Genomic DNA, 14,177 nt, shown 5'->3' with positions numbered 1-14,177 from the left:
GTTTGAGAACTGTTGTACTAGGCCAGGGTTTCTCAACCTAGACACTTGGTATTTCTGTTGTGGGAAACACTGTAGGATGTTGAACTGCATCCCGGCCTCTACCCACCAGATAGCAGTAGAACCGCTCAGTTTGGACAACCAAGTGTCTCTAGACATTGCCAAACGTCCCCTGGTGGTGGTGGTGGGGATTATCTCCAGTTGAGAACACCTGCATTATGCTATGCCATCCTTTTCTCTGCTAGGATTCCCACCCCTGCCTGTTGGTGGTAACTTTAATATTTCCCTCTCTGGCTCCCTGCATTTACCTGCCTATTGACTGTCCCTACCTGACCATCCCACAAATTTTCCAAGACAGGCTCATAATTCTGGACCTGTTTCAGTGACTTCCTTCACTGTCACTTGTCCATTCCCACAGGCAAGAACACACCTTGCCTTTCCATGCCTCTAGGCCCATGTACACAGGTCCCTGGGCTTGGAGTGTCCAGAATACCACCCCCCACACCCATCTTATAATTTACCTCTATTTTCAGTTAACCTCTGTAAGGCAAAGATTGTCTTTATTACTATGATGCTAGACCCTAAAGCCTCAGCTATCCTCACACCTGAGGCCAAGTCCCAGGTTATGCCATTTAACCTCTGGGCCCTCACAAACCACTGCATCCTTCCCAGGGTCATCTCACCCATGCCCATAGTTCCCATTACTTCCTAGACACCAATAATCCAAACTTCCTGTTCCATCGATGGCCCCATTCCTGAATTTGATCCATGTATTGAAGGATTCCCCTACCTACCTAATGATCCGAAATCTACCCTCCTATCATATTCCCTCTTCAGCTGGCCTGCCTTATGGTGTCCTGATCAGACATGTGGTGGTCATACTGGGCCTCTCTGCCTCATTTCCCCACCTCCTGGTTTTATTGGGCCTTCCAAGTGTTTTTCAAACAACCTCTCTACACTCACCTGTCTCTACCCTCTATCTGGCTTCCTCATGTTCTTGGGTAAATGTAACTCCTCTCTCTGCTTCTTAGCCCATTCTCTATTCAGCCTGCCCTATCTGCTTCAACTTGATGTTCCACTGTTCCATGTAGAACCCCTCAGATGCCTTTTTCATAGTCATGATGTGTCCCTGGCCCACCCCCAGTGCTCTCCTAGACAATGGGGACCAGGTATGAATTCTCCAAGGTCCCAGTACTCACCCTGGGTGGAGCCCACCCCCACCCTTGCAGGGATTTGCAATCAGGTTTTTCACTTTAGACTTTTTAATATTTCATACAGCGATTATGGTGCATTCAGGAACCCAACCCCCCAAACCCCACTAGGAGGGCCCCCACCCCTGCCCTCCCACCCCATTTGAGGGCCCCAGGGTTTAGAGTGGAGGAAGGGGAGGTAACCACCCATCTGGGACTGACCCCAGAGACTGTCCCTGCCCTGCCTCACCCTCCCCAGGGGTTAGAGAGTAATGCCTGGGCACAACCCCCTGTGCTCCCCTTTGTCCCTGCTTGTGCACATATACACACTACGGCTTCTCGCTGAGTTGGTCAGTTCCTGGCAGGGCCGCTACTCAACAGCACCAAGTGGGATGGGGGCAGGAGGGCTGAGCTAGGGAGACCCTGAGAAGAAGGCCCCAGCTATGGGACTGCAGGAGGGAAAGAGTGGGGCCACCCCACCTCGCCCATCTCCCAGAGAGTCTCCGGTAGTCCCCAGTTCCCCCTGCGGCTGGGGATGGCAGGCGGGGGTAGGAAGGCGACTGGTCGAGGCATGCTTTCCCTTAGCTGACCCCAGGGTCTGGTGATGGTCAGGGTTCCGAATAGGGGCTGTGTCCCTGCCTTAGAAAGGCTAGGAGTGGGGCTTCATTGCACAAAATACTGTGGGAGGGCCACACACAGGGGGTGGGGCCCAGCCAGTCTGTTTACAGAGATATTGCATTTAAAAAATGAAAACCTCATTTAAAATAATTAAAAAAACAACAATGAAGGAAACAAACAAAAAAAAGGCCCACACAACATGAGGCAGGTGGGGCAGGCAGGAAAGCAGGCAGGGGAAGCCTCAGACCCAAGGCATCGCCACATCTTGTCTGACTCGAGATCCCCAGCCTGGGCTAGCTCCGGACCCTTGGCTGGCCATGGGGTAGTGGTCCTGGGGGAGGGTTTGATGGGGAGGGGTATAGGCCTGGCCTCAGTGTGGGAGGCTGGCACGGCCATGCTGTCCGGCGGCAACTACCGAGACAGAGAGAGAGACAGACAGACAGACAGACAGAGACCAGGCGAAGGAGCGATGAGAGCTTTGTTAGCACCCAGCAGACAGGTCAATGGATGGGTTGACAGGCCAATGGTCGGGTGTTCAGACAGGCAGCAGGGGACATGTGGGCAGGCGAGCATGAGTCAGGCAGGTAGGCAGGCAGCAAGCAGGGAGGATGCAGTTGGGGGCTGCCCTGTGAGGGGTGTGGCATCCCTCCAGCTGCTGCCTGCTGGGGCCTCGGTCTGTGGCTTAGAACTCAGCTTAGAACTCGGTGTCCACCACACGGAAAGCTGGCCTGCCTGCGGGGGGAGAGCAGAGCGGATGGCTGTTGGTGGGCAAGCAGGTAGGTGGAAAGGGCAGGGAAGAGGGTGAGGGTCACACCTACCTGAGTCAGGCATTGACGAAGACCGAAGGTTGGCCTCCTTTTGTAGCTGGATCTCCTTTAGTGCAAATATGGAAGTAGCTGTGGGTGGAGGAGAGACAGAAGTGGGGAATGACCCATGGGGCCATGTAGGACCACCTCCCATATGGCCCCATTGGGGGAATTAGAAAAATTTGCCTTTTCTTTTGAGAGGCTTGACTTTCATCTGTTAAATAATCCCACATACAAACCAGCTACACTAGGAAAAGTGGAATATGGACTATTATGTGACACTAAGAAATCATTATTAATTTTGTCAAGTGTGATGACGGTACTGCAATTATCACCTGTTAAGTCTAGGTGATGGATGGTATCTGGGATTTGATTTAGATTAATCCAGTGGGGAGATATGAGAAGTGGGCCAATTTTTTTAAGTGTGATAGTAATATTGTTATGTTAAAAAATATTTTAGAGACACATGCTGAAATTATTTATAGATGAATGATATGTCTGGGATTTTATTCAAAATAATCAGAGAGAATTCAGATAAAACCAGATTGGCCACAAGTTGATGACCTGTTGGAATATCTATGCAGTGAGAAGTCCAACTAGCAGTGACCCTTGGGGAGGGGCCAGGACTAAGTGAAGGAAAATAACAGGGCACTTTGAGGGAGCTTCTCCTGTCCTGGTTCTTGACCTGGATGCTGTTACATGGCTGTGTTTAGTTTGTGAAAATTCATTGTGCTGTATACTTATGATCTGTGCATTTCTCAGTATGCATTTTACAAGGAAATATTTACTTCAAAAAAAGGTAAACTGATGTTACATCTATTTTTATGTGTTTGAAAATTTCTATGAAAAGTAAAAGGAACTGAAAACTAAATAACTTTTTTGCAATGAACACAACACATCACATGTGTGAACAAGGGTTTACTGTCTTAGAGGTGGCGTAGCCAGAGACCTACACAACCTGCCCAAGCTGTCTGCAGCTGTCCTGTTCCCCACAGTCATTCCCAGTTCCACTCACTGTCAGGAAGTTTGTGGATCCGCTCCCCTAGACTGAGGAAGAATGGATGTTTCATGGCGTCCTCTGCGGAGATCCGATTGCGACCTTCAAACTGAGTGGGGGGTTTGGGTGGGGGTTGTGGAATACTGACACCTCCAATGAGCAGGCCTCTCATCCTCCCCACTCCAGACCCTACCCCTGGAACTCCCCGTTTCCCTACACCTGGAATCCCCCAGCCCCCAAGGCTGGCCCAGGAAGGTGGCCTCACCTGCAGCAACTTGGTGAGGAGGTCAGCCCCATCGCTGTCAAGTCTACCGCAAGAACAAAGGGACCTGCTTTAAACTGAGTTTGGGCTCTCTGGCCCCTAACACCCACCTACCCACCAGCCTCACCGGGGTGCATGGCTCAAAAGGGCCTCGGCTCGGTACTTGGGGTAGTTGTATGTCTTGAACTCTTCGTTGGACAGGATGCCTGGCCATGTCTCCTCAGTTGGGGTTCCTGGTAGGGAAGAGAAGTTACCCTAAGCATCTCACAGGACCTCCCTGCATGTCCCCACAGCTCCTAAAGCTCGTGCTTCCTCACCCAAGATGCGGAAGATGAAGTGCAGCTGTTCCTCAACTGTGGAGCCCGGGAAGAGGGGCCGGCCCGTGGCCATCTCATAGAAGATGCAGCCCACACCCCTGGGCAGGGAGGGCACAGTGAAGAGGGAGGCAGTTGGCTGGTTGGCTGCTGTGACTGAGCCACCCCCTTTACCGCATGGCCCCTGCCACACTTCCACCTGTCCTTACCACATGTCAATCTGGGTGGAGTAGTCTGTGGACCCAAGCAGGATGTCAGGGGGCCGGTACCACAGTGTCACCACCTCGTTGGAGTAGGTCTTTGTTGGAATTGACTTGGCCCGGGCCAGGCCTGGTAGGTGGAAAGAAGGGGCAGCTGGAATTGAGGAAGTCCTGGGCAGTCTGGGGGAAGAGTGCAGTTGGGACTGAAGGTGTCCTAAGCAAAGCCTTGGAGAGGCTGAAGGGGACTGAGACTAGCTGGTCATGGGGAAGGAGGAGGGTGGGAAAATAAGGCTGGGGGATCACTAGGAAGAAGGAGACCAGGGGTACCAAAGTCAGCCAACTTGAGCTCTCCTCTCTCATTGATGAGCAGGTTCTGGGGCTTGAGGTCTCGGTGTAGCACCTTCTGCCGGTGGCAGTAGGCCAGGCCACGGAGCAGCTGGAACAGGAACAGCTGGGGACCCAGGAACGCAGGCAGAGGTCAAAGAGTATCCAGCAGCCTGAGCCCCAGCAGGCACTGCTCCCCCTCCCAAACATAGACACTGAGCCCAGAGCCTTGTCTCACAAAAGAGGGCAGGGTCCCAATGCCCTCCAAGGGCTCCCAGCAAAAGAGCCAAACGGGAAAAGTCCGTTTCTGGGAGATGTGTGGGGTGGAGTGGGTGAGTGGGGGCCCCCTTGTGCCCCTGCTTCCTGCCCCACACCCACTTTCACGTTGTGCATGTTGATGACGTTCCCACAGTCATCCAGGTACTGCTTCAGGTCCTTGTCCTAAGGAAAGAAGAGCAGGTAGAGAAAAGAGGGTCACATCCTACAGTTCCTGGCCATCCCCTCACCTCCCACCAGGACCCACTGCCACTCAACCTTACCAGGTACTCAAAGACAAGGGTGAGGGACTTCTCCGTGTGGATAATGTCGTGTAGCGTGACGATGTTGGCATGTTTGAGGTCCTTGAGTAGGGACACTGCAGGAAGTATGGGGGTGGGACAGGGGAAGAGTCAAGGCCCCACCTTCAGGATAGAGGTGCGGACGAGGACCAGACAGGGATGAGCCCAGGGTTTCCTTTGTTCCCAGTGCAGTTTGGGGTGGTGACTCACAGCCACCGGCTCTAACCCACTTGATGCCAGGAAGGTGCGTCCCCATGTTCCAGATGTGACAAGTAAGGCTCAGAGAAGAGTACAGAGCAAGAACCTGGGACTGCAGCCCCAGGTTTATGTGACACTAGATTGTCACAACTTGTTTTTGGTTTCTGGAAAAAGGCCTTGCTCCAACCCTCAGTACACAAGCCTGCAGCTTCGTGTGAAACTGAGTTTGCACACTCAATTTCCATGCAATTCAAATTCATCCCATGTGATATTCTACCTAGAAATGGTCGTGTCACATAAACTGGTGAGCACTTTCAGGGGTGCTCTCAGAACCAAGGCAAGCACCCCACTTTCCAGTTCATCTGCCTCTTCTCCAAACAGGAACGGATTCCTGGTTTCTCTGATTATTACCTAGATACGTGAGTGATGGGCACTTTCATGAAGCTCAGTGTCAAGAGGGAAGTCTCAGAACCCTCCGTCTCAGTTCCCACTATGGGGCGTCTATGTGTGTGCCATGGGGAGAGCCTGTGAAGCTTGGGACAGATCTTCCCGGATGTCTGTACCTTCCCGGATGGCGGTGCAGGGTGCCCCCTCTTCGTGTTCCAGTCTGATCTCTTTGAGTGCCACAAGGTTGTCTGTGAGCTTGCTTTTGCCTTTGTAGACGGTGGCATAGGTACCCTGGGGTGTGAGGAAGAGGAACAGGAGAGGAGCTTGAGGCTCCTGAGTTCTAGGGAGTTCCCCCTGACCCCCGTCCCCACCACGGGCCTCGTAGCTGTCCCTCACCTCGCCCAGCTTGTCCAGCTTGATGTAGGTCTCCAGTTTCCCAAAGCCAATCTCAGACTGTGGGTAAAGGAGGCCGGTTGAAGCAGGCTCAGGGGAGGGGACTGGGGGGGGGGCACGGGGAAGAGTAGAGGACAGGAATAGCAAATGCTAACCAGGCTGACACGGCGGAGGCGGCGGCTGAGGGGCTTGTCGAAGATGGGGCTATTGAGGGTTAGCTTCTCAAGGTAGCCCTCGGGCAGCCGGATGTCGGCTGGTAGTGATAGGCGCTTGTTGATGTCCTAGCAGGCAAGATGGGAGAGAAACAGGACCATGAGCTCCGCCTTGCCAGGTCCAACCCTCTTTTCCAGCCCCGCCGCCATCCAGACAGGGGGTTAAGCACCTCAGTGGAGATCTTGCGTGGGGGATGGTTGCGCATGCGCACCCTCACTGGCGACTGCACCTCATCCGAGGACGTGGCTGAAGCCTGGTCACTTTCCCCGTCAGACCCCATCTTCAAGTCCTCGTGTACAATCTCTGGTAGTGGGGACAAGGGGAGGGCAGGCCAGGCAGGGTCAGGAGCTCCAGGACACCCCCTCCCCCATGTAATGCATTCCCTCATCACACACACGTGTGCACACAGCCCCTGGAGCAGCCTGGAGTCCCTCAGGGAGAGGGTGGCAAGGCCCAGGGAGGTTCAGACAGGTCAGGACAGGTTGAATGGGGGGGAGCGGGGGGGCGCAAAAGTCACCTAGTGGAGCAGCCTGTTCCAGGGGTGAGCTGAGACTGTGGCTGGCCTAGAGCGAGGGGCCAGGCAGCAGTAGAGGTAGCCAAAGGCCCTGGGAAGGCAGACCTAGGGCAGGCAGGCGCCAGGAGACCTGAGAGGGCCATCGCAGAGCACAGGAGAAGGGCAAAGGGAGGCTTGGGGCTGCTGTGGCAGGCAAGGCCCCCTTCCTCCTCCTGAGGCCTGGGCACAAAGCCAAGGAAAGGGGCACAGATGGACAGATAGAGAGACGGTATTGAGAGAAGATAGCAAGGAAGGGGGAGAAAATGGAGAAATGAAGATGAAAATAACACAAGTCTAAGAGGAACTGAGCTGGGAAGGCATCTTCTGGAGACCAGTCTGGGGGTGGGAGGGGTCAGTGGACCCACCAGGTGCAGAGCTGAGTGGGCCCCGTCCAGAGCGAGGTTCCCCAGGAGCGACACGTGTGGGGGCCTCTCCAAGGTCACTGCCGCCACCACCACCACTCTCATCCAGGCCTATCTGTTCAGGGGCACCATTGGTCTTATCTACACCTCGGCCCCCTCGGAGTGTCATTGACAGCTGCCGTTTGATCTTCTTCATCCGATCCATGGCGACCTGAGCAGGGAGTATGGATGGGAATGGGTCCCATGTTAGCATTTGCCTGACCACCACAGGCCCCCTAAAACTCATGACAACTTAGTAAGGGGCATTTACATGAACTTGTGTCAGTGCCCACCCAACCACTGTGGAGCCCTGGAACCACTCAGGATTCCTGGAAACCTGGCATGGATGAGGACACTTGTCCTATGGCCAGCCCTTGGGGACCCTCCTCCTAAGTAGCCCACCTGGGTACTGAGGCTTGGGTGGCTGGCTGATGTCAAGGGCCCAACTGGTGGAGTGTTGGCCTCTATAGGGGCAGCCTCACTGTGGGAGCAGAGGGCTCCACAGCAGGCATTCTTGGGTGCAGCGGCAGTGATGGATCCAGCCATAGGTGGGGCGAGGGGCTCGCCCAGGACCGCGGGACCACTGACATGGCCCTGGGCATGCCCACAGAATGGCATGTTCCGCTGGCACCAGCCCCACATCACACCCAACTGCCAAGGCAGAAGGCTCCCTCTGCAGCCACAAGGACTCTCCCCCCTCTCCCAGTAACCATCGTCACGGTGACTAGTGGACTACTCCACTGGTCTACCCAGGTGAGGGGTGCAGGGAGAGGGGGGTCTTGCTCAGGCCCAACCACTGGGTGGGGTTGTGGGGGGATCTCAGTGCACACCAGCTGTCCTGAAGGCTGCTGGAAAGGTTCAGTCAGGTGGGGACCCATAGGGTCCCACCCAGATTTTTACAAGCCAGGTCACATTTCTCCTCTACTTGAGAATGTACATCTCCCTTATCACCCCAAATAAATGTCCCAGTTCTCAATGCGGCCCACAAGGTCTTACCCTATTCACCCCATCACCCCTCTGGCCTCACCTCCCCTTCAATCATTGCTAGTTGCTGTTCTGCAACCACACCCAGCAGTCCCACCTCAGGGCCTTTGCACTGGCTGTTCTGGGTTCTTGGAATACCCTTCCCCCAGGTTTCAAAATAGCTTAGTCCCTCACCCCCTTCAGCCCACTGCTCAAAGATCACCTTTTCTATGGATAACCCTCCACAAATAACCCTATTTAAAATCTCAACAATCTTGAGCTCCCTGACCTTGCCAATTATACCCCAGCTCTCATCACCTCCTCAGAAATGACACCGTCTACTTATTGGTTTCTTTATTCTTTACTGTCTGTCTCTTCACCGCCATAACTAGATGATCAGCTCCGCCAAGGTAGATTTCTGTTTAGGTCACGGCTATATCCTGAGGACCTGGAACAGTGACTGACACAGAGTAGATGCTCAAAAAGTGCTTATGGCAGAAATTAATGAATCAGGGGGCTGAGGGCCTAGGACTAACTTCTACCAGGGTGAGCAGGGTGAGTCCCTGCTACTCATGAACAACCCCAGACAAGGTAGCCCAGGGACACTGGCATCAGCAGGAAGATGACCTAGATGGGGCTGCTAGAGGGAACGGGGCCACCAAAAGGCTTAGGCCGGCCTTCTTCTGCTTCCTCCTGGGCTCTGGGCCAGCAAGGAGGGGGAAAGACCTGGCCCAGGAACCATCTGGACTCACAGCAGGGCCTAAGATGGCCCTGGGCCCAAGGGAAGTGGAGCTAGATAGGAGGTCGAGGATGAGGCTGGGGCTGGATTCGAGGAGAGAAGTAGCTCATCTGTTACCTTGAAATCAGGTGCTTACCCTAGACGTCCCCACACTCCCTGCCTGACCTTACCACCCCCAGGAGGAGTAGGGGGACAGCCTAGCAGGACCTCAGTAAAGAGGATGAGGTCCATCTAGAGAACCCAGGGTGACAAGAACAACAAAATCCTGACCCAGGAGGCTGGACACTGGACCTGAGGCTGAGGAAGGTGAAACATGGCCAGCCCCCAAAGACTGTCTTGTGTCCATATGGCACGGATGCCCAGTTGCTTTGCCTGTTGTGGCAGGGAATGGGGGATCGGGGTGGGGGACACTGTAAGTAGGGCTGGCTGGAGGATGAGGAGGGTGTCATAAGGAGCCATGGGTCCACGACCTCTAACTGGAAACCCCAAGGGCTGGACATGTTCCAGAGTTCAGTTTTTTTGGGCTTTTAGGAAGATGGAGTACAAAATCTGTATCATTCACCACCCCCAGGGGGACCCTGGGTGGCCCCTGTGAACAGAGACACTTGAACATTAATAGGCAGTAAAACTTTTAAATATCATTTCAGTTTTCCGACCTTTTTGGATTTCAGAATAGTGAAAGAGGGAGCAAGAGACTGGATATACAACTCCACTCAAAAAAGGGCACACATCCTTCCTGACCCCCGAGGACACATAACCCCTCAGAATACTCTCAAACCCAAGGACACTCACCACCTCACACTGACCACTGAGGACACAGTCATCACACTCTACTAACTCCCAAAGGAACACACCATCCTGACCCCATAAAGCACACACTAGATATCACAGTGTCCTGCTTCTTTCAGTACACACTGGGCCCTCAAGAAGGCCTCTCTGCGTTTGAACTCCTATCAACACCTGCAATTTCCCTATTTATCTCTAACCCCCATCAGCACGCAAAGCCCAGCAGAGCACTGAACTGCGGTAGCATACACTCGCTCCTCTAAGTTAACTCTTACCACTCTTCCTGGACACCTCCCAGGCCCAGCTGCCTGTTAGCTTCTCCACAGCACTCACCCCCATCAACACACTGTTCCTCCTACAGGATTCTGACCCCTATTAACATGCACTTGGGACCCTCTACAACTGACCTACATTAGCAGTCACTGGACGTTCACACTACCCTGAATGCCATTAACACAAAGTGAACCTTGCAGATCCCTGACCTGTTTTTTGCCTACACTCAGACCCCTCCACAGCTATGACATGTATTCTGGTCCCCTCACTATCCTATTCCCGCCTTCCTCAACACCACCTCCCATCAGCACAGCTGGACCTTCACTTCACCCTGATCCCTATTATCACATGCTGGGCCTCACACAGTGCCTTCCCATTAGCACACTCTGAACCCTTACTCAGCCCTATTTCCCGGGGACACATAAACACACTGTTCTATGATGGCCTGACCCTCGTTAGCGCACACAGGTCTTCATTCAGCCGGGACCCCTGTTAGTACACACTTCAGCCCTCCATGTCTCTAATCCACCTTAGCACACCTAGACCTTCATACATCCCTGTCTTTCATTTCTCTTTGCTTCAACTCCTCCACAGCTATAACCCCCGAAGGTTCACACTTGGATCTCTTCCCAGTCCTGACCCTCCTTATTGCACACTAGATTCCCTCCACAGCTCTACCCTCCATTAGCACTCCCTGGAACCTCAACACACCCCAGTCCCCCATGGACACAAGCACACACCAGCTTCACAATGTTCTGACGCTTATTAGCATATTCCAGACCTCAAAGTGCTCTGACTCTCCTCCCACTGGCATACATTTAAGCGCCTCTATGGCTCCAATCCCACATTAGCAGTCACTAGAACTTCATATATCATCCTGCCCCTTCTTAGTGCATTCCAGAATCTCACATCCTCTGTCCTCATGGGGACACATACACACTCACTGATCTCATACCATCATGATCCTTAATACACTGAATCTCTTCCAGTGCTAAGACACTTCCCTCCCACCACCCCAGCCCCCAATATATCCACAACTCTGATACCCAGCAGCACAGGCTCAGGTCTTCCACCACTGTCCTCATTAGCATATACTGGGCCTCATGCTACCCAGACCTTTATTACCAAATGCACCTACCCTCTACAGCTATGACCCCCATTAGCACATTCTCAACACTCCAGTTCTTCCACTATCCCACCCTTCACGAACACACTCTGGACCCTCACACACTGCAGTCCCTCATGGACAAACACACAGTATTAACACCATCCTGACTCTCATTACCACACACGGGGCCTCAGAGCCCTGATCCTATTAGCACACCTTCTGGTACCTCTACCACTTATCCCCCATTCACACACACAGGGCCTCTCTAGAGCTATAACCCTATTTGCATATCTTAGCACTCCTCTGACATCCTCTCCCTCGGGTCCCTCCAACGCCGTGCACTGCCCCCGCCACCCCCCTTAGCACACACTGGGCCTGAAACCTTACACAGCGGTAAGACTTATTACCACATGCTCCGACTCCTCCAGAGCTCAAGCCACCATTAGCAAACCTCGAATCTTTTACCACTGTGCCACCCATTTCCACTCCCTCTGGTCCTTCGATCACCCTGCTCCCCATTAGCTCCCACAGTACTTCCCATCCCTAGCTCCCGGACCGGGCCCAGGGCGGGGCCAAGGTCAGGGAGGCCCCGAATGACCCCCCCCCGGCCCAGTGCATTCTGGGAAATTCGCTGGGGGAGGGGGCACATGCCAGCGGTGCAGCCCAGACCCCTGGGCACCGCCCGGGGTCTGGGCTGGTTCTGTAGGAGGAAGGGCAGCCCCCACCCCACGTCTCGGGGACGCGCTCACCGGCGGGGGCGCGCGAGCAACCTCAGCGCCGCGGGGCCGGCGCGGCGGCGCCTGGGGCGGCGGCCTGGGTTGAGGCCGCGCGACCTCCTTCTCCTCCTGTTCGCCGCAGGCGCCCGTCCCAGTAGTCTTCGGCCATGGCTGCTGGGCCCGGGCCGCCGCCGGCTGAGGAGGAGGAGGCGGCGGCGGCGGCGGTGGCTGAGGCGGAGGCGGCGTCCCGCTCAGCCGGCCATGAGCTTGGCCGCTGCGGGCGATGCCCCCGGGCTCGCTGGCGCCGGCTCGAATGCGAGAGCTCACGGCGGCTCGCGGCTCAGAGCCGACTGCTCCCGGAGACGCGGCGGATCCCAGGGCCGACCAGCCAACGGCCCAACCGCCGCGCGCGTCGCGCTCCGCGCATGCGCACGCACGCGCTGGACAGGGTGAAGTGGGAAGGAGGGGACTCACCTCGGACTGCATGTACCAAAAGACCCGTCCGCAGCGGGAGGGGACGCGGCCATTGCGCGCACACCCGGGAATGTGGCGCTGGCCCTGGAACGGCGCCAGGGGGAATTGTAGAGGTTATTTAGTACTCAGTTTCGATCTTGCTAGAAGTTTGCTAGCGCCGAAGTGGGCAACAGCCAGTAACCGGCGTGCCAGTCACCACTTGCTCCCCCTACTCGGTCTCACTTGGTACATCCCCATGGTGGCAAACGGGACTTTTGCAAGGAGGAAAACACAGATGAGGCAGGCAGTCTCAGTCTCTTGAGGTGTCTCGGGAGGCAGGGATTTTAAAGGTTCGCGAGAAGATGACTTTTCTAGGAGAGGTGGCCCAGAGAATCATTGGCCTTTACCACCTCAGATAGGACAGAATCTAACCCCGCCCAGCTGCCTCCCGCCCCCAACCGCTAGCTGGTTCCCGCTGTGAACGTGTGCGGCTCCGCCCTTTGAGGTTGTCGCCCAGCCAATCGGATTTGTTCCCTGGGTGAGGCAGAGCAAGAATAAAGGGCGTGGCTGGGCCGAAGAGGCGTGATTTCACTGCCCCCCCTACCACGCCTCTGCCGGGTTTTCCTCGTTGGGAGGAGGCGGGCCCTTCTTTTTGTTCTGGGCTCCTCTCTCACTATAGGCTGACTATCCCGCAACATGATTGGTCAAAAGAACGTTCAATCACGTTTCGTCCCGCCTTTAACCCCGCCCACCTCCCCCCAGCGAGTTTCGCGGGGCGGAGCCTAGGCTGAGAAGAGAGGAAAGGTGGACCTTTAAAGGGGCGAGTGCATTACTGCGCATGCTTGGGACTTTGGGTTGAACGGGGTCTCTGCCTCACGCGAGCGTTTGCGTAAGCACCCTGAATTGGGTTTTCCTGCAGCCTCTCGGCTACCTCTTCTTGCCTGCCAGAGCCCCGCCCGTGGCTCCCCCGGCCCTGCGGTTTTCTATTTTACTTATTGGGTGCCTGTTATGTGTCAACACTGCCAGGCAGACCTAATCCCTGACCCCTCTCTGCCTGGAAAACTACATCAAGCCCAGCTCAAATGGCGGCAGCCTTCTGGGGCATCTTTACGCTGCACCCCAGTCTAAAGCCAGCTTCCTCGCCTCTTCTGGGCTTACCTTTATAGCAGCCTTGGTCACACCGGTCAGAGTTTTCAGTAAGATTCATACTAGTGTGGATTTACCGGAGGATGATGGGAAGAGAAATATTTGACAAAGACAAAAGTCCACTGCAGGCTAGACAATCAGGTCCATCATTTCTCTGATCTCATCTCCTACCCTTCTTCCTCTCACTCTGCTCCAGTCATACTAGTCTCCTAGCTATTCCTGAATAAAGCAGGCATAGTCCAGCCTCAGGGAGTTTGCACTTGCTGTTCCCTTTGCCTGGAATGCTCTTACCCCTGATATCCACATGCGTCATCCCCTCACTTCTTCCAAGTCTTTGCTTCAAGGTCACCTTCTTCGTGAAGCCTTCCCTGACTACTCTATTTTAAAATGCCTACCTGCACCCCTATCATTCCACATCCCCAGATGTGGTTCCACAGACCTTTCAAATAGCACTGATCAACTTCTAACAGAATTTATTGTGTTTACTGTCTATCCTGGGTCTCACTTTAGCAGAACATAAGCCCCCGCCCCCCAAAATGACAGGTATCTTTTTTATCCATCGCTGTCTCCAATGCCTAGAATA

The 14,177-nt window shown here is 54.6% G+C and overlaps 1 protein-coding gene across 28 annotated transcripts; it reads right to left on the bottom strand.

Annotated features, from left to right (window-relative positions):
* Positions 1 to 1,241: 1,241 nt before the first annotated feature.
* On the bottom strand, positions 1,242 to 13,120 carry CDK16 (cyclin dependent kinase 16). Of its 28 annotated transcripts, none has more exons than XM_070606492.1 (17): positions 12,470 to 13,120; positions 8,692 to 8,833; positions 7,375 to 7,582; positions 6,626 to 6,759; positions 6,399 to 6,524; positions 6,247 to 6,303; positions 6,027 to 6,141; positions 5,248 to 5,342; positions 5,087 to 5,149; positions 4,712 to 4,835; positions 4,394 to 4,514; positions 4,188 to 4,285; positions 3,998 to 4,103; positions 3,874 to 3,937; positions 3,627 to 3,717; positions 2,624 to 2,701; positions 1,242 to 2,537 (listed from the first exon to the last, which is right to left on the bottom strand). In XM_070606492.1, the coding sequence occupies exons 3-17, from the start codon at positions 7,574 to 7,576 to the stop codon at positions 2,500 to 2,502; spliced, it is 1,512 nt and encodes a 503-aa protein (XP_070462593.1). In that variant the 5' UTR covers positions 7,577 to 7,582; positions 8,692 to 8,833; positions 12,470 to 13,120; the 3' UTR covers positions 1,242 to 2,499. The 28 variants fall into 28 exon arrangements, with proteins under 28 accessions (XP_070462593.1, XP_070462586.1, XP_070462601.1 ...); XM_070606485.1 differs by having other exon boundaries at positions 1,242 to 2,216; XM_070606500.1 differs by having other exon boundaries at positions 3,874 to 3,916.
* Between the last annotated feature and the right edge of the window lie 1,057 nt (positions 13,121 to 14,177).

The sequence above is a fragment of the Equus przewalskii genome, chromosome X (assembly GCF_037783145.1).
Source record: "Equus przewalskii isolate Varuska chromosome X, EquPr2, whole genome shotgun sequence".
In the NCBI taxonomy this organism is placed as follows: domain Eukaryota; kingdom Metazoa; phylum Chordata; class Mammalia; order Perissodactyla; family Equidae; genus Equus; species Equus przewalskii.
This window is presented reverse-complemented; position numbering and strand designations above follow the sequence as displayed.

Excerpts from the sequence above, each read along its gene's own strand:
- CDK16 (XM_070606476.1), bottom strand. The coding sequence starts at position 8,052 with ATGTGGGGCTGGTGCCAGCGGAACATGCCATTCTGTGGGCATGCCCAG. Across the intron at positions 5,343-6,026 it reads CTGCACCGCCATCCGGGAAG|TGTCCCTACTCAAGGACCTC; the intron begins GTACAGACATCC and ends TACTTCCTGCAG. Across the intron at positions 3,938-3,997 it reads CTTTTGAGCCATGCACCCCG|GTCCCTTTGTTCTTGCGGTA; the intron begins GTGAGGCTGGTG and ends AGTTTAAAGCAG.